Source organism: Lepus europaeus, chromosome 8 (genome assembly GCF_033115175.1).
Source record: "Lepus europaeus isolate LE1 chromosome 8, mLepTim1.pri, whole genome shotgun sequence".
NCBI lineage: Eukaryota > Metazoa > Chordata > Mammalia > Lagomorpha > Leporidae > Lepus > Lepus europaeus.
The window spans coordinates 38,851,023-38,874,629 of NC_084834.1; the positions used below are offsets into that span (position 1 = coordinate 38,851,023).

Sequence of the window (23,607 nt, forward strand, 5' to 3'; positions counted from 1 at the left end):
GTAAATATGGAATGGAAGGAAGGGAAGAGAAGAGCAGGGGTGTTTATTGGAGCACCATAGCCATATGAAGATAGGTAAATGGATAAACAGTTGGTGTGTCTACAATGGAATTTTCAGCAAGATGAACTATTGATGCATACTAATATTAAAGAAGTGGGATGTACAAGTGCATCCATTATTGATTTCAATATAAAATTTTAGAAAAGGCAGATCTGTAGAAGTAGGAATCTTGGGCTGGCACTGTGGTGTAGTGGGTAAAGCCACCGCCTGCAATACCAGCATCCCACGTAGGCACCAGTTCAAGTCCTGGCTGCTCCGCTTCTGATCCAGCCCTCTGCTACGGCCTAGGAAAGCAGTAGAAAATGGCCCAAGTCCTTGGGTCCCTGCTACCCACATGGGAGACCTGGAAGAAGTTCTTGGCTCCTTCCTGGTTTTGGATTTGCCCAGCTCCTGCCATTGCTGCCATTTGGGGAGTGAACCAGTAGATGGTAGGCTCCCCCCCACCCTGCCCTCTGTGCCTCTGCCTTTCAAATAAATAAATAAATCTTTTTTTTTTTTTAAATTTATTTGAGTTAGAGAGAGAAAAAGGTCTTCCTTCCATTGGTTCACTCCCCAAATGGCCACTACGGCCAGCGCTGAGCCGATCCAAAGCCAGGAGCCAGGTGCTTCCTCCTGGTCTCCCATGCGGGTGCGGGGCCCAACCACTTGGGCCATCCTCCACTGCCCTCCCGGGCCACAGCAGAGAGCTGGATTGGAAGAGGAGCAACCAGGACTAGAACCTGGCACCCATATGGGATGCTAGCGCCACAGGCAGAGGATTAACCAAATTAGCCATGGCACTGGCTCCATGAATCTTAAAATTAGGAATCTATAGGGGTAACTTGATGGTTGCCTAGGCCTTGTATAGTGTGTACAGGTGTGTTGTTTACTTTTTCAGTGGTGTAATTGTGGAGTAATGAAAATACGTTTCTTGACTGTAACGGTAGTTACAGGGATGTCTATGCTTGTGATAATCCATGAATACTTAGAATGGGTACAGTTTATTTATATAAATATACGTAGATAAAGCTAATTAAAAGTAAAATTTAAATTCAGTAAAAATATATATTAGATTTTTAGCTGTTGAGGCAGATTCTGCCACAAATTCAATATTATTCACTTGGTATTTCTTTTTAAAGTTTCCAAATTACCTCTTGGCTTTAAGTTTTTTTTTTTTTTTTTTAAAGATTTCTTTGTTCATATTTGAAAGGCAGATACAGAGAGAAGGAGGGGAGGAAGGGAGGAGAGAGAGAGAGAGAGAGAGCGCTTCTAACTTCTGTTCACTCCCCAAGTGGCCACAGTGGCAAGAGGGCAAGAGCTGTAGGCAAGAGGTTCTTCCTGTTTTCCCACGTGAGTGCAGGGGCCCAAGGGCTTAGGCCATCTTCTGCTACTTTCCCAGGCACATTAGCAGGGAGCTGGATTGAAAGTGGACCAGCCAGGACTTGAATCTGCGCTCATATGGGATGCCATCACTGTAGGTGGAAGTTTAGCCTGCTAAGCCAAAGAGCCCGCCCCATTGGCTTTAAGTTTTTGTGGTTGTCATCTCAATTATTTTTAAATTTAAAAGAAAACTTTTTTTTTGTTTTTTTTTGACAGGCAGAGTGGACAGTGAGAGAGAGAGAGAGAAAGTTCTTCCTTTGCTGTTGGTTCACCCTCCAATAGCTGCCGTGGCCGGCGCGCTGCAGCCGGCGCACTGCGCTGATCCCAAGGCAGGAGCTAGGTGCTTATCCTGGTCTCCCATGGGGTGCAGGGCCCAAGCATTTGGGCCATCTTCCACTGTACTCCTGGGCCATAGCAGAGAGCTGGCCTGGAAGAGGGGCAGCCGGGACAGAATCCGGTGCCCCGACTGGGACTAGAACCTGGTGTGCCGGTGCTGCAAGGCGGAGGATTAGCCTATTGAGCCGCTGTGCCGGCCAAAAGAAAACCTTTTGATTTTTCTTAGTTATACAGGATTATTGTAAAAAAACAGCAAACTGAAACACATTGAGAAAATGAAAGTCCATCTCTTACCTGCTCACCTCTCTCCCACCATGTTATTAATAGTTTGAGGTATATTTTTCTAAACTTTTAGTGTACATGCAAAATAAATATGTAGCTGGAATTATATAATGCTGTTCTATAGCTCATTCTTCCAACTCCATCTCCCACTTGTTTGTATCATGGATAATCTTCCATTCCAATATATATATATACCTGCCTTAACCTATTAATCGATGCTTAACAATTTTTTGTTGTATGGACATATGTTAATTTATTTGGTTATTTTCTAATATTTTTTTTCTTTTGCCTTTATGAACATCTAAGTTAGTGGCTAATCTTAAAACTGGCTTAGCATAGCAAGTAGTTGTTTTGTTTTGTTTTGTTTTGACAGGCAGAGTGGACAGTGAGAGAGAGAGAAAGATCTTCCTTTTTCCATTGGTTCACCCCGCAATGGCCATTGCAGTCAGTGCGCTGCAGCCAGTGCACTGCGCTGACCAAAGCCAGGAGCCAGGTGCTTCCTCCTGGTCTCCCATGCGGGTTGGGGGCCCAAGCACTTGGGCCATCCTCCACTGCCTTCCCGGGCCACAGCAGAGAGCTGGACTGGAAGAGGAGCAACCGGGACTAGAACTCTGTGTGCCAGCGCCGCAGGCGGAGGATTAGCCTAGTGAGCCGTGGCGCTGGCTGCAAGTAGTTTTTAGTTAGGTAATATTTATTTGGAACAGCTTCTAGGGGAGATAGATGAGATTAGTTCCTAAAAATCTGACAAACCTTGTGTTTCAGTTTTTGCTTTTTAAAAAAATTTATTGATTTATTTGAGAGACAGAATGGGAGAGACACAAAGATCTTCCATCTGCTATTTCCCTTCAAATATGCATTTTTATTTTAAATTTTTTTTCAAAATATTTATTTATTTTATTTAAAATTCAGAGTTATAGAGAGGGAGAGACAGAGAAGAAGATCTTCCATCCCTGGTTCACTCCCCAAATAGCTACACTGGCCTGAACTGGGCTGATCAGGAGCCAGGTCTTCCGTGTTGGTGCAGAGGCCCAAGCACTTGGGCCATCTTCTGCTGCTTTTTGAGGCCATTAGCAGAGAGATGAATTGGAAGTGGAGCAACCGGGATTCGAACTGGCTCCCATATGACACAAGTGCCTCAGGTGTCAGTTTTACATGCTACGTCATTGTGCAGGCCTCATGTTTCAGTTTTGATAAGACTTTTGAAGGTGATGTTAAGTCGATCACAAGGAAAAAATTTTAAACAAATATATGTGTTTCTATCATACTCTTGTATTTCATGTCTATTTGTGTGTTCCTAAACTACTGTGGTGAAAGGATTACTATACTAGTATCAGCAATTTGGAAGGGTCTTCTCATACTAGGATCAAATCTACTTGTGTTTTTTTATTTTCAGGGACATTGCAGGGACCCAAGCACTTGGGCCATCTTCTGCTGCTTTCTCAGGCTCATTAGCAAGGGAGTTAGATCAAAAGTGGTGCAGCCAGAACTTGAACTGTTATTCATATAGGGTTGTGGCATTGCATGTGGATGCTTAACCTGCTACGTCGCAATACCAGTCCTGAACTGGTCCTTTAGCAGATGAAAATCATTTCGACAGATGTGGAGGCTGCAGTATAACATGAGCAAAAGTCAAAGCTGTGCTTTTGTTTAGGAATTAAAAGCAATGTCGGGGCCGGCGCCATGGCTCAACAGGCTAATCCTCCACCTTGCAGCGCCGGCACACTGGGTTCTAGTCCTGGTCGGGGCGCTGGATTCTGTCCCGGTTGCCCCTCTTCCAGGCCAGCTCTCTGCTATGGCCAGGGAGTGCAGTGGAGGATGGCCCAGGTCCTTGGGCCCTGCACCCCATGGGAGACCAGGAGAAGCACCTGGCTCCTGCCTTGGGATCAGTGCAGTGCGCCGGCTGCAGCGCGCTGGCCGTGGCGGCCATTGGAGGGTGAACCAACGGCAAAACGAAGACCTTTCTCTCTGTCTCTCTCTCTCACTATCCACTCTGCCTGTCAAAATAAAAAATAAAAAATAAAAAAATAAAAACAATGTCAGTAGTCAAACAGCTGATGTGAAATAATGTAGAAAATAAGGCTTTAAAGGTATTAGTTTATTGCCATAACAATATCAAAGTGACTTAAACAATAGAAATTTATTGCCCTACAATTCTGAAGTTCAATATCAAGGTGCTGATATATTCTTCTGAGGGTTAAGAGAGAGAATGTCTCATTCCTCTCCTGGTTTTTGTTAGCTTCAGGCCATTCTTGGCTTGTACATTATGTTCTTGTGTTTATACATTGTTTTCTCTCTATTTGTGTTGGTCTTTGTCCAAAATCCCTCCCTCCTTTTAATGAGGATATATTCAAATTAGTTTAGGACTTGTCCTGATGATCTCATCTTACCTTGATCATTTGTGAAGACTCTGTTGGCAAATAAGGTCCTATTCAAAAAACAGTTTGCATGGTGGGGATACAATTCAACTTGTGGAACGGATGGGTTTGGAGTTATATATCAGAGTGTTAAGACTGTCATTTAGTGTGTTAAACTTTGCTTTTAGACAAATGGGAAGTCATTAAAATTTTTTTTGTGTAAAGAAGTAACACAGGTGATTTGATTATGGTGTGAGAAGATCCTTCAAGTTGAGGGCACATAATAGATTTGTGGATTATTATTTTTGTTACAATATAAAAATAGCCATCATTACTTGAGTATTTTGTGCTGTACACTATGCTACTTTGTGCATAATTAATTTACAAGAGACTTTATGAGGTATGAACATTGTTATCATCTCTTAAATATGAAGCCTGAGGTTACAGGAGATCACAAAGTTGGGGACCAGGGAGAGTTGGTGATAATTTGTTCTGCTTAGACATGTTAAACTTGAAGTATTGGCTGAATTCCTGTAATGATATTGAGTAGTTTAAAATTTGGTTCTGGAATTCAGGAGATGGGTCAAAGTAGAGGACGTATACTTAGTAATCATAAGCATTGAGTTTCTACTTAAAACCATAAGGAATGGGCTTACAGAGAAGGTGGTATTCAGTAAAAAGAGAGGAGATGCTATAGAGTGATAGTAAGTTGTCAGATTTCAGTCATCGGAGGTGAAAGAAGAATCGAGAGATGCTTAAATGCAGAGTGGTAGACAAAGAAGGAATAAAGAATTCAAGTTTTAAAAATTTCAGAGAGAAAGAATAAGCGTTCTGTATTCTGGTTCACTCTCCAAATGCACAGTAGAAGGAGGTGGTTCTCTTACATGGATGGCAGGATCCCAGTTTCTTGAGTCTTCACTGCTGGCCCTGGTGTGTGTGTGTGTGTGTACGTGTGTACGTTAGCAGGAAGCTGCAGTCAGGAGCTGGCTCTGGTTTTCAAACCCAGGTACTCTTACATGGGACTTGAGCAACCTTAACCACCAAGCTAAACACCCACCCCAGAAGAAAGAATTTTAAGATGAGGTGATAATCATTGTTTAAAAGGCTGCAGAGAAGCAGTGAAGAATGAAAAGTAAAACAGAATTTTAGTTATTACTGTCAGTTTTTTTTAAGATTTATTTATTTATTTGAAAGGCAAAGAGAGAGAGACAGAGAGACAGAGAGAGAGAAAGTCTTCCATCTGCTAGTTCACTCCCCAAATGGCAGCATGGAAGGAGCTGGGCCGATCAGAAGCCAGGAGCCAGGAGCTTCTCCCTCAGGTGGGAGCAGGGGCCCAAGGACTTGGGCTATTTTCCAGTGCTTTCCCAAGCCATAGCAGATAGCTGGATCGGAAGTAGAGCAGATGGGATTCGAATCAGAGCTCATATGGGATGCTGGCACTGCAGGTGATGGCTTTACCCACTATGCCTCAGCACTGGCCCCCATTGCTGTCATTTTAAGAGACTAGTTGAAGTAAGATGATAGAATTCAGAATAGCGGGTGCCGCGGCTCACTAGGCTAATCCTCCGCCTCCAGCACCCCGGGTTCTAGTCCCGGTTGGGGTGCCAGATTCTGTCCTGGTTGCTCCTCTTCCAGTCCAGCTCTCTGCTGTGGCCCGGGAAGGCAGTGGAGGATGGCCCAAGTGCTTGGGCCCCGCACCCGCATGGGAGACCAGGAGGAAGCACCTGGCTCCTGGCTTCGGATCGGTACAACGAACTGGCTGCAACGCGCTGGCCGTAGCGGCCACTTGGGGGTTGAACCAACGGAAAAGGAAGACCTTTCTTTCTGTCTGTCTCTCTCTCTCTCTCACTGTCTAACTCTACCTGTCAAAAAAAAAAAAAAAGAATTCAGAATATATGGTATATATGCAGATGATTCAGGGAGTTAGAAACATTCCTAAATGATATATGATTTTTAACAAATGGTGTACCAAATTAAAGCTAACTTAGTTAAGAAAGGGCAATATTATTATAGTTAAATGAAAGCTTCCAGGAGAAGATAGCTGAGAAATCTATTGTGAGCCTCACTGAGTTTCAAGAGCTTCTCTTTAGGTAATCAGTGAGCAATGTCAGGAGTTAATTCCGGGGAAACAGAAGTCACATCCTGGTCAGGTATTTGGCATTGCTACTGTATGTGCTTGGTATTGCATATTCGTTCAGTGGGTATATGGTCATGTGGAGAAGGTGCTGTTTTGTATTTTTGGTTTCTAAGCTATTGGTGGTCTTCCTCTAGCATTTAGGAGTAGATCAAAGCAGAACACTTCTGGAAGGTGAGGTGAATGTTCTCAGCTGATTCATGCAATAGGGCATAATGGAGTGAGTAGGTACATCAGCACAAGCCAAGTGGGGATAAACATCTGGAACAGGCTCACCTGAGCATTCTCTCTTTAGGAACACTGTCAGTGGTTATCTTGGGAGTGAAAGCTCATCGTGCTGTCTCAGCAATCACATTGCTCCAGTCTGTACTGGTTGCCCTTTAAATCTGGTACACAGCTGGGATCTTGGAATCTGCATAATCTTCCTGAAGAGTCCTGTTGCCTCTTGTTGGATCTCCTGTGTTCTGTTTCCTACGTCATCTATTTTTAGGTTTACCCTTTCTTGTTTTGGTGAGATACATTCTCCATTTGCATCTTGAAAAATGATGGCTGGAAGGCAGGTATTTTATGTATGAGAAATTACCTTTATTCTGCTTTTGGAAGATTGTTTGCCTGGGTGAAGAATTCTGAATTGGAAATAGTTCTCCTTCATAATTTTGAAGAAATGGCTCCATTGTCATCTTTCTTCCAGTATGTCTATAGAGAAAACTAAAACCTGTGTCCTGTTTGTTTATGTGTAACCTGTATTTTCTTTATGGAACCTTACAGAATCTTTGTGTTCCCAGTATTATGATATGCCTAAGTATAGGTGGCCCTTCATTTTTTTCTTTTTAAGTAGACACCTAGTGAAAGAACAGCTCATACTGTCAGTTCTAGAAAATATCCTTGACTTGCTTCTTTGATTTCTTCTATTCTTCCTCCCCCTTATTTTTCTAGAGTTCCTGTTGCTCAGATACTAAATAATCACCTGAACTGTTCCTCGAATATTGTTATCTTTTGTACTTCTTTTTTTTTAAGAGAGGCAGAGGCAGACAGAGAAGAGGAGTCCTCCATCCGCTGGTTCACTCCCCAAATGGCTGCAACAGCCAGAGCTGGGCCAAACTGAAGCCAGGAGGCAGGAGCTTCTTCCGGGTCTCCCAGGTTTCCCACATGGGAATCCAAGCACTTGGACCATCTGCTGCTGCTTTCCCAGGCCATTGCAGAGAGTTGGTTCAGAAGTAGAGCAGCCAGGACGTGAATCAGCATGGCATCCCAACACTGCTATTTGTCGTCGTAACCCACTTTGTCACAGCATCAGTCATTTTTTTTGAAAGGTGTAGTTATCTATTTTACTTGAAAGTCAGAGTTACACAGAGAGAGGAGAGGCAGAAAGAGAGAGAGAGAAAGAGAGAGAGAGAGAGAGAGAGAGAGATCTTCCATCCGATGGTTCACTCCCCAATTGGCTGCAACGGCCGGAGCTGCACTGATCCGGAGCCAGGAGCCAGGAGCTTCTTCCGGGTCTTGCACTTGGGTGCAGGGCCCAAGGACTTGGGCCGTCCTCTACTGGTTTCCCAGGCCGTAGCAGAGAGCTGGACAGGAAGTGGAGCAGCTGAGTCAACTCCGTATGGGGTCGACTCCATATGGGATGCCTGCGCTTCAGGCCAGGGCGTTAACCCATTGTGCCACAGCACCGACCCCTCTATTTTATTTTTAAGTTTCTTACTAAATTATATTGTTCTTATTTTCTGATTATAATCTTTTATCTCTGTGAGGAAATATGTATATGTTTTTATGTTTATTTTCTGTGTTGGAGGCTTTTCCTTGGATGTCTAGTAACATTGGGCTGTCTGCCTATCAGCTGAAGTGGAGGACTAAAAAGTTAATTAGGAATTCTTCTTTAAATTGGAAAAAAAGAATTCTGTTTTTGGTACAGTGTGATCCCAGCATATGTGCCTATCTACCTCAAAGATTCTCTGGTTTTTCCCTCTTCATAATGTAACTCTAGGCTTCAGCTTAGGTGGAGGAGGACTGGTTGCTCAGCATTGGAGAGGAGGGTGAGGGTCTAGGTGTCAAAGTGCTCTCCAGACAGCTTTCCTGGAGTTTTTCTTGTTTTAACCTCCTACCTCCTGCTCCTTGTCCATTTTTCTGTGGATTCTCCACTGTTCGGTGCATTCACAACTTTTTTTTTTTCTGCCGGGCTATGGTTTGGCTTTCCTAGGTCAGCTAAACTGCTTACTACTTATTCATCTACTTTCACTCTTCCAAGATATTCTTGCTCTTCTCTGTCTTATTTGTTGCCTTTATCTCTTCTCCTCCGTGTGCTTTAGACACATTCTTTATTAGTGTTTTAGTGTGCTTTCATAAGAGTGAAATAACATGCATGAATATTCAATGTGCCATCTTAATCCTAAACCCCAGATAATTTAAGATGTTTTATCTATCTTTCAGCCCTTGCAACTTGAAAAGATTATGAAGTTAGCCTTCTCTATCCCTTGGTTTGGGTTTTTCCTTTATATTCATTATGTGGACTGCTTGAGACTATATGAACTCAAGGATGTATAAGTGAATCCAGAATTTGTGAATAAAAAGGTTGATTGTTTTTTAAATTTGCTCTTGTAGGAAAGTGAAAAGGTTTCTGAATACCCAGCAGTGATTGTGGAGCCAGTTCCAAGTGCCAGATTAGAGCAGGGCTATGCAGCCCAGGTTCTGGTTTATGATGATGAGACTTATATGATGCAAGATGTGGCAGAAGAACAAGAAGTTGAGACCGAGAATGTGGAAACAGGTAGAACCTCATAAAATATTCATTATTACTAACTTTCTCTTACTATTGCCAGATGAATGATATACTGAAGAACTTTTTAATGCAATTTAGTAGAGCTTGGAAACCAATGAAATCTCTCTGTTTAAGGGAATTTATATACTTAACACTTCTTTCAGGTATAAGAGAGTCTCATTATGGACCTCATTGTTAATTATGGCTTCACTATGATAAATTTATATTTAGGAGAAGTGCAGATATTCACTAGTTGTTATTTACTTATAGAAGTAAATAGACTAATATATGAGAGTAATTTCCTTTGAATTCAAAAAATAAATCAGGGTGATGTTTGGCACAGTGGTTAGGACAGAGTGTTTGGATGCCCATGTCCCATCATCCGAGTGCCTGGGTTTGAGTTTTGGCTTTGCTCCTGATTCCAGCTTCCTATTGGTGTGTACCCTGGGAAGCAGCACTCAATGACCCAGATAATTGGGTTCCTGCTACCCACGTGGGAGACCTGGATTGCATCTTCATCTCTCAGGAAAGGTTTTTAAGTAATGCCAGTATATAGAAACTCTCTCTACTTGTCTCTACCTCTCAAATAAAATATTAGTAAATACAGTATGCTCATTTTAATAATTGATTAAAAGTTCCTTTGAGTCGATCTTGGTGGAACAGTATCATCTTTTTCCTTAGATCAGAACCATCTTTGCAGTTATCTATTAGATTTCTCTTTTCTGTCTTTAGAAACCTTGGTATTTCAGTCTGTTTGTGGTGAGAGAGTCATATGTTGGGGATTATTGCAAAGAATTTTTGGAGAAATCTTTTCATTTTTGCCATTGACCATAAAGAAAATAAGAGTATTTGCCAGGATTGTGGTGACTGTTAAGTAATAACAAACACAAAAATTTATCTGTAGCTGTTAATGAAGAAAAAGGATCCTTTATGTGGTTTATACCCCTAGTGAAAATTCTTAAATATTTAGATTTATTTCTATAAATGTGAAAAACTCATGATTAAAAATTTGACTGTTAAGTGTCTTGCTACTCAGTGTGACTACTAGCCTCTCCCAGCTTAAAGCTATTCTACTTTTGGTTATTTGAATTTTTGAGCAGAGCAATGATCACTATGTCAGCAGACCCCAAGGGAAGTGGTAATTAATTCATTTTATCAAAACAGTTTGCCAAACATATTATATAGGCTTCATGACTATAATCTGGAATAGAACCTGATTTATAGTACACAGTTTAGAAAAGAACTAATTGACTAGAGAGAGTAAGAGAGAGAATGAGATTAAGTACTCCTATCTGCTGGTTCACTCCTCAAATGTCTTCAAGGGACTAAAGCTGGGAAGCCAGGAATTCAGTCCAGGTTTCCCCTGTGGGTGGCAAGAACTCAGTCTCCCAGGTTCTGCATTAGCAGGAAGCTGCAGTCAGGAACCAAGTGGGACATTAAATCCAAGCACTCTGACTTGGGACATGGGTGCCCTCACTGATGGTGTGTTAACTGCTAGACTAAATGCCTACCCCTGAATGCCTTTTTATGAAAGTTTGGAGCATTTTCTACTCTGATGCTAGAAGTAAAGTGGCAAAGATAAATTTTCTTGGAATAGGTAGAACAGTTAAAAGTATTAAGTAGTATGATATTTTGGAGCATATAGGAGTATAGTAACTGGTTTTACTCTAGGAACACAACTAGACAGAACACTGAAAGAATGGAAAAAATTGTGATAACAAATTGAAAAATAAAAAATGGAACTTGTTTGATATTTCTGGATAATGTTTTGATCAAAAATATAAGGAGGATTGTGCTTTTGGTAGTAACTTGGAAATTTTTTTAAAAATGAAAAGAACAGTATCAAATTTGTATAAGTAGATAAGCTAAGATGCTTATCACATTAAAAAATGATACCAGGCTGGCCAAATTTTATTCATTATATAACTGACTGCAAATGTATCATTAATTTAAATTAATTCAGGTAAAAGCAATTCTAAATAGGAAATGAATGTAATTCACTTAAGGGATTTTATTTTTGTAATCTGCTTGAACTTGAGGGTTATGGTATTATTTGCAGGACAGAGATTTGAATGATTGTGATAGCAGAGAGGAGGATAAGGGATAGCTAGGTAAAAGAATAGTTGCTTTTGTAATTGCTTTTATCAGTGGCCTTTGAATACTTGATAATATTTTTTAGGTTTATTTTTCCTCAGCAGTAAAATCGTATATTATTCTAAAATGTCATAAAAGTACCTCAGAAATTCATCTTACATAAACCACTTACATTATCCCAAAATGTAAAAGTATCTCAGAAATTAATCTTACAAATTCCATTCCTGCTTATAGATTTTAATATAACTTATATAGTTATAAGGATTATTGATATTCATAATAGTTTTAAAATTAACTAATAGCATAATTTTGTTCATAAAGAAAAAGTTATTTTTAATGAATTAAGATCTGAATAAATTTTCATATCCTGACATCTAGAGCATACACAGATGAATAAAAGTTATGATTTACCCTAATGCATGTTTCCTTTTAAGTAGTGGGTTGGGATCATGTTCCTTTCTTATGACAGTGTAAATTTGTAACTTGAGTTCCAGATACGTGTAGGAGTTGGAGAAAAAACTGAGAAGAAAAGGAAAGGAATATATCTAGCAGATGGCAGTTTTTATTTGGTTATTTAAGGAATTCAGATCTGTATAGAATAAGAATTCCTTGTGTACAGCTAGGAAACACTTTGTAGAATGCTCTTATATTATAATTTAGATTGTGTAAGTCTAAAAAGTGTTCATAATTGTATTTCTTAACCTATTACTGTCAAGTCTCCTCATGCTCATATTGATCTTTTTCTTTGTCTATTCCTAAATATCCATGTGTATATGTCTGCACTAGAAACAAAATTCCCATTGTCATTTTGGTAGCAGAACGGAAAGCATAATAGTGATTCGCATCAAGCCATGTTCATTATGTTTTTAAACATTTTTACTTATTTGTTTGAAAGACAAAGGGTCAGATAGACAGGGATCTCTTGTCTACTGGACACTACCTAAATGCCCACAACAGCCATAGCTTGGTCAGGCTGCAGTCAAGAGCCTGTAACTACAGAATGAAATCTAGGTCTACCATGTGGGTAGCAGGAATTGAACCACCTGAGCCAACTGCACTGCCTCTTAGATGTGCATTAGCAGCAAGTTGGAGTCAGGAGTCAGAGCCTGGGATCAAATCCAGATAGTCTAATGTGGAATACAGGCAGCTTAACCAGGCTCTTAACTGCTACACTTGATGTCTACCCTGTCATCTTTTTTTTTTTTTTTTAAGATTTTATTTATTTGACAGGTAGAGTTACAGACAGTGAGAGAGAGAGAAACAGAGAGAAAGGTCTTCCCTCTGTTGTCACATTCTCCATATGGCCGCAATGGCCAGAGCTACACCTATCCGAAGCCAGGAGCCAGGTGCCTCTTCCTGGTCTCCCATGCGGGTGCAGGGCCCCAAGCACTTGGGCCATCCTCCAATGCCCTCCCAGGCCACAGCAGAGAGCTGGACTGGAAGAGGCACAGCCGGGACTAGAACCGGCACCCATATGGGATGCCGGTGCTGCAGGCAGAGGACCAACCTAGTGCGCCACGATGTTGGCCCCCTGTCATCATTTTTGAATGTAAAATAATTTCTCATTTTCTTAATAATAAATATGGACTATTTTGCTTTATCCTTTTTTTTTTAAGTTATTTGTTTGAAAATCAGAGTTACACAGAGAGAAGGAAAGGCAGAGAGAGAGAGAGAGAGGTCTTCCATCTGCTGGTTCACACCCCAATTGACTGCAATGGCCAGAGATACACCCATCCGAAGTCAGGATCCAGGAACTTTTTCCAGGTCTCTCAAGTGGATGCAGGGGCCCAAGCGCTTGGGCCATCTTCTGCTGTTTCCCGGCCATAGCAGAGAGCTGGATTGAAAGTGGAGCAACCGGGACTAGAACCAGCGCCTATATAGGATGCCGGCACTGCAGGTGGCAACTGTAGCCACTACACCACAGTGCTGGTGCCTTTTCATAAGCTGGAAGTCTACATTTCCCTCATAGGGCTTATATGTAATATTAATGATCTTTTCAATTTTGTAGAAAAATCAAAATCTATTTTGAAACATTAAAGATAGCATATCCATCTAAACTATAATAATGCTTGTGATGATGTCTTCGGTATAGAGCCTGTGAGGCATGAAATACAGATGAAGGATGACTTTGACTGTGGTGGGGCTGAAGTATCTTTCTCTGTAGTTACAGACTCCATCAGTTCTGGGGCTCTGAATAGACTGATGTGAATCAAGGACGAGTTTCTTGGATTCTCTACAGATTGGAAAATAACAGTTTTTATGTTCACTTTTTAAAAAATACATGAATATATGAACATATGTATGAATATAATAAAATATATGAATATAATGAAGGGAGCTTCAAAAGCTCCATGGAAAGTTCTCATTCTTTAAAATAAATTTTCCATGAACTTTTGGAAGCCCCCTGATATATAATATAAATTTTGAAATGTTATTACATACTACCATTTAACAAGTAACAAGGAGCTCAGTTAATAAGTTTTAGTGAGAAATCTTTTAAAGACTTGGCTAAGAAGTTGAATTGTTTAGGATTTGCTTCGTCTTTCACTTTAAGAAATACCTCTTACTGTACAAGCTTATGAAAATATATTAATAAATACTTGGCATTTGTTAAATGTTTCTTTCCTTTCCCGTGGTTAATAGTTTAGTTCTATAGGTAAAATATTATATTCAGGTATAAAACTGTAAAAAAATCAAATGAGAAATATGAAGGATCTTTGAAAAGTTCATGGAAAATGCATATTAGAGAAAGCTATGCATAGATTTCAAAATTGTTTGCCCTAATATAATGTAATTTTAATTCCATTTTTCATAAACTTTTTGAAGTATCTTAATATTTGCAAACTCAATGAAATTTCCAGAAAAGAAAACTTCAGTTTACAGGATTAGGGACTATTTTAGAGAAAGTGAAGAAAGAAGTACAGTCATTATGATTTGGGTGGGTAGTTTGGAAGTAGTTGAATGGCATTGTGTACCGAAGGAAATATAATTAATACAAAGGTAGTATATGGAAATTCAAGGCATGTCTAGAAGATAATAAATAAGATAGTTGGCAAGAAGATCCATTAAGAGTTAATGACTGATGGTGAATTGAATTTCAAGAGTTAATAATTAGGTATAAGAGGAAGCAGAGCGATTTGGAAAATTTCAATTAGAAAGTGCTATGTGGTTAATATCTCAGTGGATATAGAATTGTAGGGGAAAAGGTGAGGTAGGAGGACTAACTGTTTTATTCTGAGTCGTGGGAAGACTTGAGAAATACTAAAATAAGTAGTAACAACAAGAACAAAAGGGGCTTATATAAAACATTACTTTGTTTTTTGATCCTAAGTGATGGTGACAGTATCCATTTGAGGATTTGAGGAAGGCAAGACTGTTTCATGAAATAGTTAAGTTTGGTAATAGTCATGTTGCTTTTGAGTTGAAACAGAGCATTTAAGGAGGGATATTTAGGGATTTAAAGATGCACAAATGTAGCGTCTCATCACTAAAGAGATGGCAATTTCAGATTGGGATAATTTAAGGAATGTTTTAATAAAGGGCTGTTTATAATAAGCATAGGATGACCACAAATTTGGGACAGTACTCCAGAATTAACATTAACAGAGCTGTTTCTATCCTTTGGGTCAAAGGCCTCGCGGTGGGAGAGATTACCAGAATCCTGAAAAAGAGACCCTAGGTGAGATGATCACCTTTGGAGAATCTGGGACCTTTGATCTAAGAACCTAATTACCTGCGGGGGGGGGGGTGCTGCAGAAAGGGGGTCAGGGATTAAGTTCCTAGATTGTATTCTTCCTCTCTAATCCCCTGCCAACACACTCCATTGACCAAATGCAGTCTGAATCCAGGAGAGCCCTGTCAATGAAGTCAGTCACTAGGAGAGAGAGCGAGGTGAAGAAGCCTGGAGAATAGATCTGGTGTAGGCATGTGGAAGATAACTAGTACAACTGAAGTTTAATGAAGAAAAATCAGAGGGAGACGGATTTGGTAATCAAACTTACTTGAAAGCATGGGAATACATCACATTTTCAAAGGGAAAGCTATTTGAGAGTTTTCCCTAAGGGGTAAGATATTTAAATTCTTTATTTGTCTCTAGGATAGAGAACAAAGGACATAGAATTAAGCAGTTAACCTTAGGGAATGCTTATATTTTGAAGTACAGGAAGACAGTCAGAGAGTAGTCAAATATGATAGAAAATCTTAGGTGGCTATTTCTGAGCTCATTGGCTTTCTATTTTTTAGCCTTTTAAGCAGCTTGCTTTAATAGGAAAGGGAAGAGTAATGATTTGCGTTAGATAGTTCTGGTTTCAGGTTTCACCTTTATGATTTACTTGGCAGTATGTGACCTTTTCAGAGTGTTTCACTGCTATAAAATAGGAACTCAGAGTTGTGATGATTACATAACACAGTGCTTGTGTCATGTAAGTGTTCCCTTAACTTCATTAGACCTTTCCTTGTGCCTTCACATATGAATGGGTCTCTTATATATTAAAACAGAACATTAGCTTAATTTTACTTACATCTCTTGTATTTTTCTCCTTCCTTTCACTTCTACTTTTTTTTTTTTAAAGATTTATTTATTTTATTTGAAAGGCAGAGTTAGAGACAGAGGCAGGGGCAGAGAGAGAGAGAGGGGTCCTCCATCCACTGGTTCACTCCCCAGATGGCCACTCCGAAGCCAGGAGTTTCTTCCGGGTCTCTCACGCGGATGCAGGGGCCCAAGGTCTTGGGCCATCTTCTATTGCTTTTCCAGGCCATAGCAGAGAGTTGGATTGGAAATGGAGCAGCTGGGACTCGAACCGGCACTCATATGGGATACTGGCACTGCGGGTGGCAGCTTTACCCACTACGCCACAATGCCGACCCCAAAACTAACAATTGCTTTATACCTTCAGTCTGTACTTTTTCCTTGTCATCCTTTCCTTAGCCTTCTGTTTTCTGGTGTCTGCATTTTTTCTACCGAAATTCTTTGTTCATCGGATTTCAAAGGCCACTCCTCTGCTAAATTCAGAGTCATCCAGAAGTCGGTCCTTCGTATCTGGCCTCTTCTTGTCTGCTGAAACTTTGTTTTCTCCTAGCTGCTTCCCTTGTTGCCCTTTGCGTGGATCGTGTGACTTAATGTTCTGAGTGAGCTTTTGCTCAAGACAGTTTCCTCTGTCCATTCTGTGCTTAGACATCATTCATTTTTCGGAGTACAACTACATGAAATTTCCCTAACTACTGTGGCCTACATTACACACACTGTTTTTCTCATCTTCTGAAGACAAAGACCATATTTTTTTCTTTTGTCTAATATAGTATTGAACACATAATATCTGGTTAGGAAATATAAACTGAAAAATATCGAGTTTTCAGTTAGTATTGGATATAATAAGAAACACTTATATAAAATTGTAAATATATTTTCTTTTTTGCTATTATACTAAATAGTGAATACCTTAAGGTTATTAAAAATATAAAGAGGTTATTAAAATTATAAAAAATAAAAATAGAAAAAGTTTATATAAAAATATAATATATATAAGGTTATTAAATATCAAAAGATATAAATGTGGTCGTCTAAAATATAGCAAAACCACAATGTTATCATTTAGATTAACTTATCACAATTATCATTCTTACTTATAGTAACATTTCATTTTTTTTCTTATGATAAAAGCAATATGTGCTCAATGGAAAAATTGAGAAGTCTTGTGAAGAATAAACACTGAAAGTCATCTTACCATTGAGGAAACAGTGACTGATGCTCTTTTTCAGTTTCCTGTAGTCTTTTTAAAAAATGTCCATTTTAAGCATAATTAATGACATATTATATAATACAAGAAGACATATTAATCTTTACTAATAACCCTTGCTGTGGTAGTTTCTTATTTCTCTTTTCTTATGACTGAGGGCAGGACTTTGCTTCATAATCAGGTATCAAAACATAAAAAGTTGGTCCTACAAGTTAAATACCAAGAAAATTAAAAAAAAAAATTCTCAATGATCAGCAAAGTAATATTTAAAGATTAGTTGAAAAGAAGGATGAGTGATAAAATCTTTTATGTAATTCAAAAAGAAAGCAGTGGTGTTTTAAAAAAATAAATGAGAATTTAGGTTTTCAAAATGCAGTTTAAAAAAAGAAAACCAGATTACTCTCTTGAAAAATTTCTTTTTGGGAGAATTTCAGGAGTAATTTGACCTCATGATGAGCTGTGATAACTTTTGTATTTGTTATACCATCAGAAATCCTCCCTGTGGCACAAAAGGACTCTTTTAATTAGAAAATATTGTTGCCACAGGGAGGTAGAAGATCGCCATGAAAAACTGGGGATCTGAAAAGCAGCCCCTATCCTAGGATTACCTGAAGGTGAAACAGATTGAGCCAGAAGGAAGACAATGCTGGTAGGTTGGTTTTTAATTTATTAAGAATGTTTATAATTTTATATTTAATTGAAATAATTTCATCTACTTATACTATATTTTTGTTTAAGGGGTAATAATGAATCTTCCTTAAAGTGGAAGAAATAATTCAGTAGTATTTTTCCTCTAAGCGATTTGCTGAGTTATCCCTTGCCTTGTTTCTAATATTTGTTTCTTTTCTTAGATAAAGCTCTAGAAATATTTCATGTCTCTACTTCCTTGGAAACTACTACCCACTGAACATTTTCAAGTCATTTGGTTATTTCTACTTCTAGACATTTTCCTAAATTTCTACAAAGCAGTTTTCCCCCCAATTATCCATTTTTGGGGGGTTATCCTAGTCACGGGTTTTCTAAAATGGTTATATGAACCTTAAATTCATTTACTTTTCATTTTAGAATTGTCTGATTTATAAAAGTGATTGAGGTCAGTTAGAAAGTATTACTAAGGGGCCGGCATTGTGGCACAGCAAGTTAAGCCACAACCTCCAATGCTGGCACCACATATGAGCACTGGTTCAAATCTTGGCTGCTTCAGTTCCAATCCAGCTCACTTGGAAAAGCAGCAGAAGATGGCTCAAGTACTTGGGCCCCTGCCACCCCCATGGGAGTCCTTGGTGGAGTTCCAGGCTCCTGGATGTGGCCATCTGGGGAGTGAACCAGCAGATGTATGTCTATCTGTCTCTTCTTCTCTGTAACTTGGCCTTTCAAATAAATCAATAACTATTTCCTAAGATGCATCAATTGTTAAAGACATTACTTTCATACCGATAAATGAAAAACATGCTACCAATTGTAAATTGTAAGAGGAAATCAATTGTAAGATATGTACTATTTCAGATGTCAAATGTGAAAAAAGTGCATCTTTTTAAAGATATTTATTTGAAAAGCAGAGTTACAGAGAGATAGAGGCAGAGGCAGAGAGAGCAAGAGAGTCTTCCATCTGCTGGTTCACTCCCCAGCTGGCCACAACAGGGAGCTGGGCCAATCCAAAGCCATCAGCCAGCAGTTTCTTCTGGGTCTCCCATGCTGTTGCATGGGCCCAAGGACTTAGACCATCTTCTACTGTTTTCCCAGGCCATAGCAAAGAGCTGGATCTGACTTTCACCTTTTTTTTTTTTTTTTTTTGACAGGCCAGAGTGGATAGTGAGAGAGACAGAGAGAAAGGTCTTCCTTTTTGCCGTTGGTTCACCCTCCAATGGCTGCTGCGGCCGGCGCATCGTGCTGATCCGAAGCCAGGAGCCAGGTGCTTCTCCTGGTCTCCCCATGCGGGTGCAGGGCCCAAAGACTTGGACCATCCTCCACTGCCTTCCCAGGCCATAGCAGAGAGAGCTGGCCTGGAAGAGGGGCAACCGGGATAGAATCCGGCACCCCGACCGGGACTAGAACCTGGTGTGCCGGCGCCACAAGGCGGAGGATTAGCCTGTTAAGCCACAGCGCCGGCCCAGAGAGCTGGATCTGAAGTGGAGCAGCTGGGACTCCAACTGGTACCCATGTGGGATGCTGGAACTGCAGGCGGAGGCTTTATCTGCTATGTCACAGTGCCAGTCCCAAAAACGTGCATCTTAAAATGAATAAATCACGATATAATGTAGTTATTCATCTCAAAGCTTCTATTTAGGAGCAGGTATTTGGTACAGTGATTAAGATGTTGCTTGGGATACCTAATTCTATATTTGGGAGTACCTTAATTCAAGTCCTAGCTTGACTCCCTAATCCAGCTTCCTACTAATGTACACCCTGGGAGGCAGCTGGTTCAAGTGGTTGGGTCCCTGCCACTCATGTGGGAGACCTGGATTGAGTTCTAGGCTCCCAGACATCTGGGTAGTGAACCAACAGATGGAAGTAGTCTCTTTCTCTTTCTGCCTGTCTCTCAAATAAGTAAAATAAATTTAAACCCAAAGAAACTCCTGTTTACTAGGATCTAGACTTTAAAATATCAGGCTTATGAAAGATTGAAATGATTTATGGGGTTAAGTCTTAACTACATATGCTGAGTAAACTTTCTGAATTCTTTACTGTCTTTTAATGGAGGATAGTAAATCAGAAAATCACTTATGTGTATTAAGTACACAAAATAATCATAGGTATTAGATTATGGAGAATATAGAAAATAAAAAAAGACACATGCTCTTCTCAATTCCATAGTATATACTTTTTTTTTCAAATTTTAATTTTTATTTTGTAAATTGGGGACAGTTAAATACTGTATGTTAAGAGTATTGGCCAGACCTCAAATTATCTTATTGTAGTATTCAGAATTAAGTGTAGGACCATGAAACTAATGTTATCTTGACTTCCTGAAGTTATTGAAACATCATTCTGAATAAAGCTAGCTAAATACACAGGCTTTTGGAATTGGAATTGGTTACAATTCTTTAAAAGTTAAATGTGAGCTTTTTCAGAAAGATAACAGTATTTGTGGTAAAAGATAATTTCCATTATGTTTTTCTTTAGATAAAAAAGTGCTATGTGGTACTTTCTTATTTGGTCATTGCACAAGAGTTAATCTAGGGGCCAGCGCTGTGGCGTAGTGGGTGAAGCTGTGACCCGAGAAAGCTCTAGATGGTGGCCCAAGTCCTTGGGCCCCTGCACCCACATGGGAAACCTGGAGGAAGCTCCCGGCTCCTGGCTTTGGATTGGCTCAGCTCTGGCTGTTGCAGCCATTTGGGGAGGGAACCAGCGGTTGAAGACTTCTATCTCTCTCTGCCTCTGCCTCTATAACTCTGCCTTTCAAATCTTTATTATTTATTTGAATGGCAGAGTTACACAGAGAGAGGAGAGGCAGAGAGAGAAAGAGAGGTCTTCCATCCGATGGTTCACTCCCCAATGGCTGGAGCTGTGCCGACCTGAAGCCAGGAGCCAGGAGCTTCTGGGTCTCCCACACAGGTGCAGGGGCCCAAGGACTTGGCCATCTTTCCCAGGCCATAACAGAGAGCTGGATTGGAAGTGGACCAGCTGGGTCTCGAACCAACGCCCATATGGGATGCCAGTGCTTCAGGCCAGGGCATTAACCCGCTGTGCCACAGCGCTGGCCCCAATAAATAAATCTTAAAAAAAAAAAAAAAAAAAAAAAGGCCGGCGCCGTGACTTAACAGGCTAATCCTCCACCTTGTGGCGCCGGCACACCGGGTTCTTGTCCCGGTTGGGGCGCCAGATTCTATCCCAGTGGCCCCTCTTCCAGTCCAGCTCTCTGCTGTGGCCCGGGAAGGCAGTGGAGGATGGCCCAAGTCCTTGGGCCCTGCACCCGCATGGGAGACCAGGAGAAGCACCTGGCTCCTGGCTTCGGATCAGCGAGATGCGCCGGCCGCAGCGGCCATTGCAGGGTGAACCAACGGCAAAAAGGAAGACCTTTCTCTCTGTCTCTCTCTCTCACTATCCACTCTGCCTGTCAAAAAAAAAAAAAAAAAATGGAATTAATCTAACAGTCCTAGGCACTTGGGGCAGGAAATCTACTTATCTGTTCAGCCGCAATATGATTAAATGTTCAGATGTGTGAATATGAAAGTTATTCTCTCTCATTTGTGAGTTTTTATGATCTTACTAAGAACCAATTCTTTGATTGATCTTTTCTCATTTTCTACACATAAACATTTGCTTGTTTAATAAAGCCAAGCCTGTTCTCAGAGCATGGACTGTTTTGTTCTTTTCTGTCCAACAACCCTCGCTCTCCACCCCCACTCTGCTATTTTGGGAATGCATTTTAGTCAATGTATGATATTTTTGGAAATCAGTTTTTTTTAAGAGTAGGAATGTATTACAGGGGTAATGTAGTCCAACTCTCTGAAGGCCCTAGAGCTAGTTAGCAATAGAGTCAGAAACCTGGTCTCCTGATTCCCAGGACTTGACTCTTTCTGTCCTAGAGCACCACTTTGGAGCCTGAGAGTGTCCATTCTATTTTTCAGTAGGCAGCCACTAGATTATTATTATTATTATCATTATTTTAGCATTTTAATTATTATTTATTTGGAAGGCAGAGTTACAGAGATAAGGAGAGGGAGTGGGGGAGAGAGAAAGATGTTCTCTTTGTACCCAAGTGGCCACAAAGGCTTGGACTGGGCTGAGTGGAAGCCAGGAGCCTGGAATTCCACTCAGGTCTCTCACATGGGTGACAGGAGCTTAAGCACTTGGGTCTTCTTATGTTGCTTCCCCAGCGCTTTTTCAGGGAGCTGGATCAGAAGTGGAGCAGCTGGAATCTAAACAGATGCTCATATAGGATGCTGGCATCTCAGGCAGCGGCTTAATCCCTGTGCCACTACACTGGCCCCTAGACAATTTATTAATAAAATTCTGAAAATTTTAAAAAGATATTATTTATTTCTTTTGGAGGTAGAGAGAGGGAGAAAGAGAAAAGTCTTCCACCTGCTGATTCACTCCCCAAATGGCTGCAACAGCTGGAGCTGGGCTGATTTGAAGCCAGGAGCCAGGAGCTTCTTCCAGGTCAACCACATGGGTGCAGGGGCCCAAGCATTTGGGCCATCTTCTGCTGCATTCCCAGGCCATAAGCAGAGCTGGATAAGAACACGAGCAGCTGGGACATGAAATGGCACCCTTATAGGATGCTGGTGCTGCAGGCAGAGGTCTAGCCTAATACACCACAACACGGGCCCCTGGATTTTTTGTTTTAGTGCCAGATATTTAAAAAAAAATGTGGGGCCAACATTATAGCACTGGGTTTACACCACATGCAACTTCAGCATCCCATATGGTGCCGGTTTGTGTCCCAGATGTTCCACTTCCAATCCAGCTCCATCCATGCTAATGGCCTGTGAAAAGCAGCAGAAGGTGGTCCAACTGTTTGGGTCCCTGCCACCCATGTGAGAGACCCTGATGAAACTCCTCTTTTTTTTTTTTTTTTGACAGGCAGAGTGGACATTGAGAGAGAGAGACAGGGAGAAAGGTCTTCCTTTACCGTTAGTTCACCCTCCAATGGCCACTGCAACCAGCGCGCTGTGGCCAGCGCACCGCAGCCAGGAGCCAGGTGCTTCTCCTGGTCTCCCATGGGATGCAGGGCCCAAGCACTTGGGCCATCCTCCACTGCACTCCCAGGCCACAGCAGAGAGCTGGACTGGAAGAGGAGCAACCAGGACAGAATCCGGCGCCCCGACCAGGACTAGAACCTGGTGTGCCGGCGCCATAGGCAGAGGATTAGCCTATTGAGCTGCAGCGCCGGCCAGCTCCTGACTATTGAGTTTGGCCTGACCCAGTCCTGGCTGTTGCAGCCATCTGGATAGTGAACCAGCAGAAGGAAAATCTTTCCTTCTCTCTATCTTTCTGTCTCTCTCTCTCTCTCTCTCTCTCTCTCTGCAACTCCTTCAGAATAGATAAATACATCTTAAAAAACAGACAAAAAATAAAACTCAGAATTATGTCTTATATTTCTACCTTTATTATTTGTGTAACCTTGAGGAAATGATTTCATTTCTCTAAGATTGAATTTCCTCATCTGCAAAATAGGGCGAATGTAGTAACTGTCTCACTTTTGGAAAATAATAATAAGGTTTTTACAGTGGTAAGCTTAGTGTCTGGCATGGGGAAAGCTCAGTCTGTTCTTCACACTACTGCTAGTATAAGCTTTCTAAATGTAATCTTGGTTGTCATTTTCCTTCATAAAGTCCTTCTATGATTTACTACCACGTTCTGGATACAATCAAATGCCTTGGAAAGATACACAAAGCTTTGACTACTAACATACTTCTTTTTTCTATTTCAGCTCTTACCATTTTTTTTTTTTTTTCTGTAGCTCTGTCGTTTCCAAAACTTTGTAAGATTCATACTTTGCAGATTCTTCAGTTTTATCTGGGTAACCTTTAAAGCTCTGATTGTTGGTGG

At 40.6% G+C, this 23,607-nt stretch overlaps 1 protein-coding gene across 9 annotated transcripts in view; it reads left to right on the forward strand.

The window, feature by feature from the left end:
• ELF2 (E74 like ETS transcription factor 2) overlaps positions 1 to 23,607 on the forward strand; it is a 113,996-nt gene that overhangs the window by 44,225 nt on the left and 46,164 nt on the right. For 6 of the 9 annotated variants that reach the window (XM_062199600.1, XM_062199599.1, XM_062199596.1 and 3 more), the window contains one exon: positions 9,124 to 9,289. The exons of 2 other annotated variants lie outside the window; for them this stretch is intronic. In XM_062199600.1, the coding sequence (XP_062055584.1) occupies positions 9,124 to 9,289 (166 nt within the window). Of the gene's footprint in view, positions 1 to 9,123; positions 9,290 to 17,655; positions 17,759 to 23,607 lie in introns of those variants that run through there. One more of the 9 variants, XM_062199604.1, reaches the window with a different exon arrangement.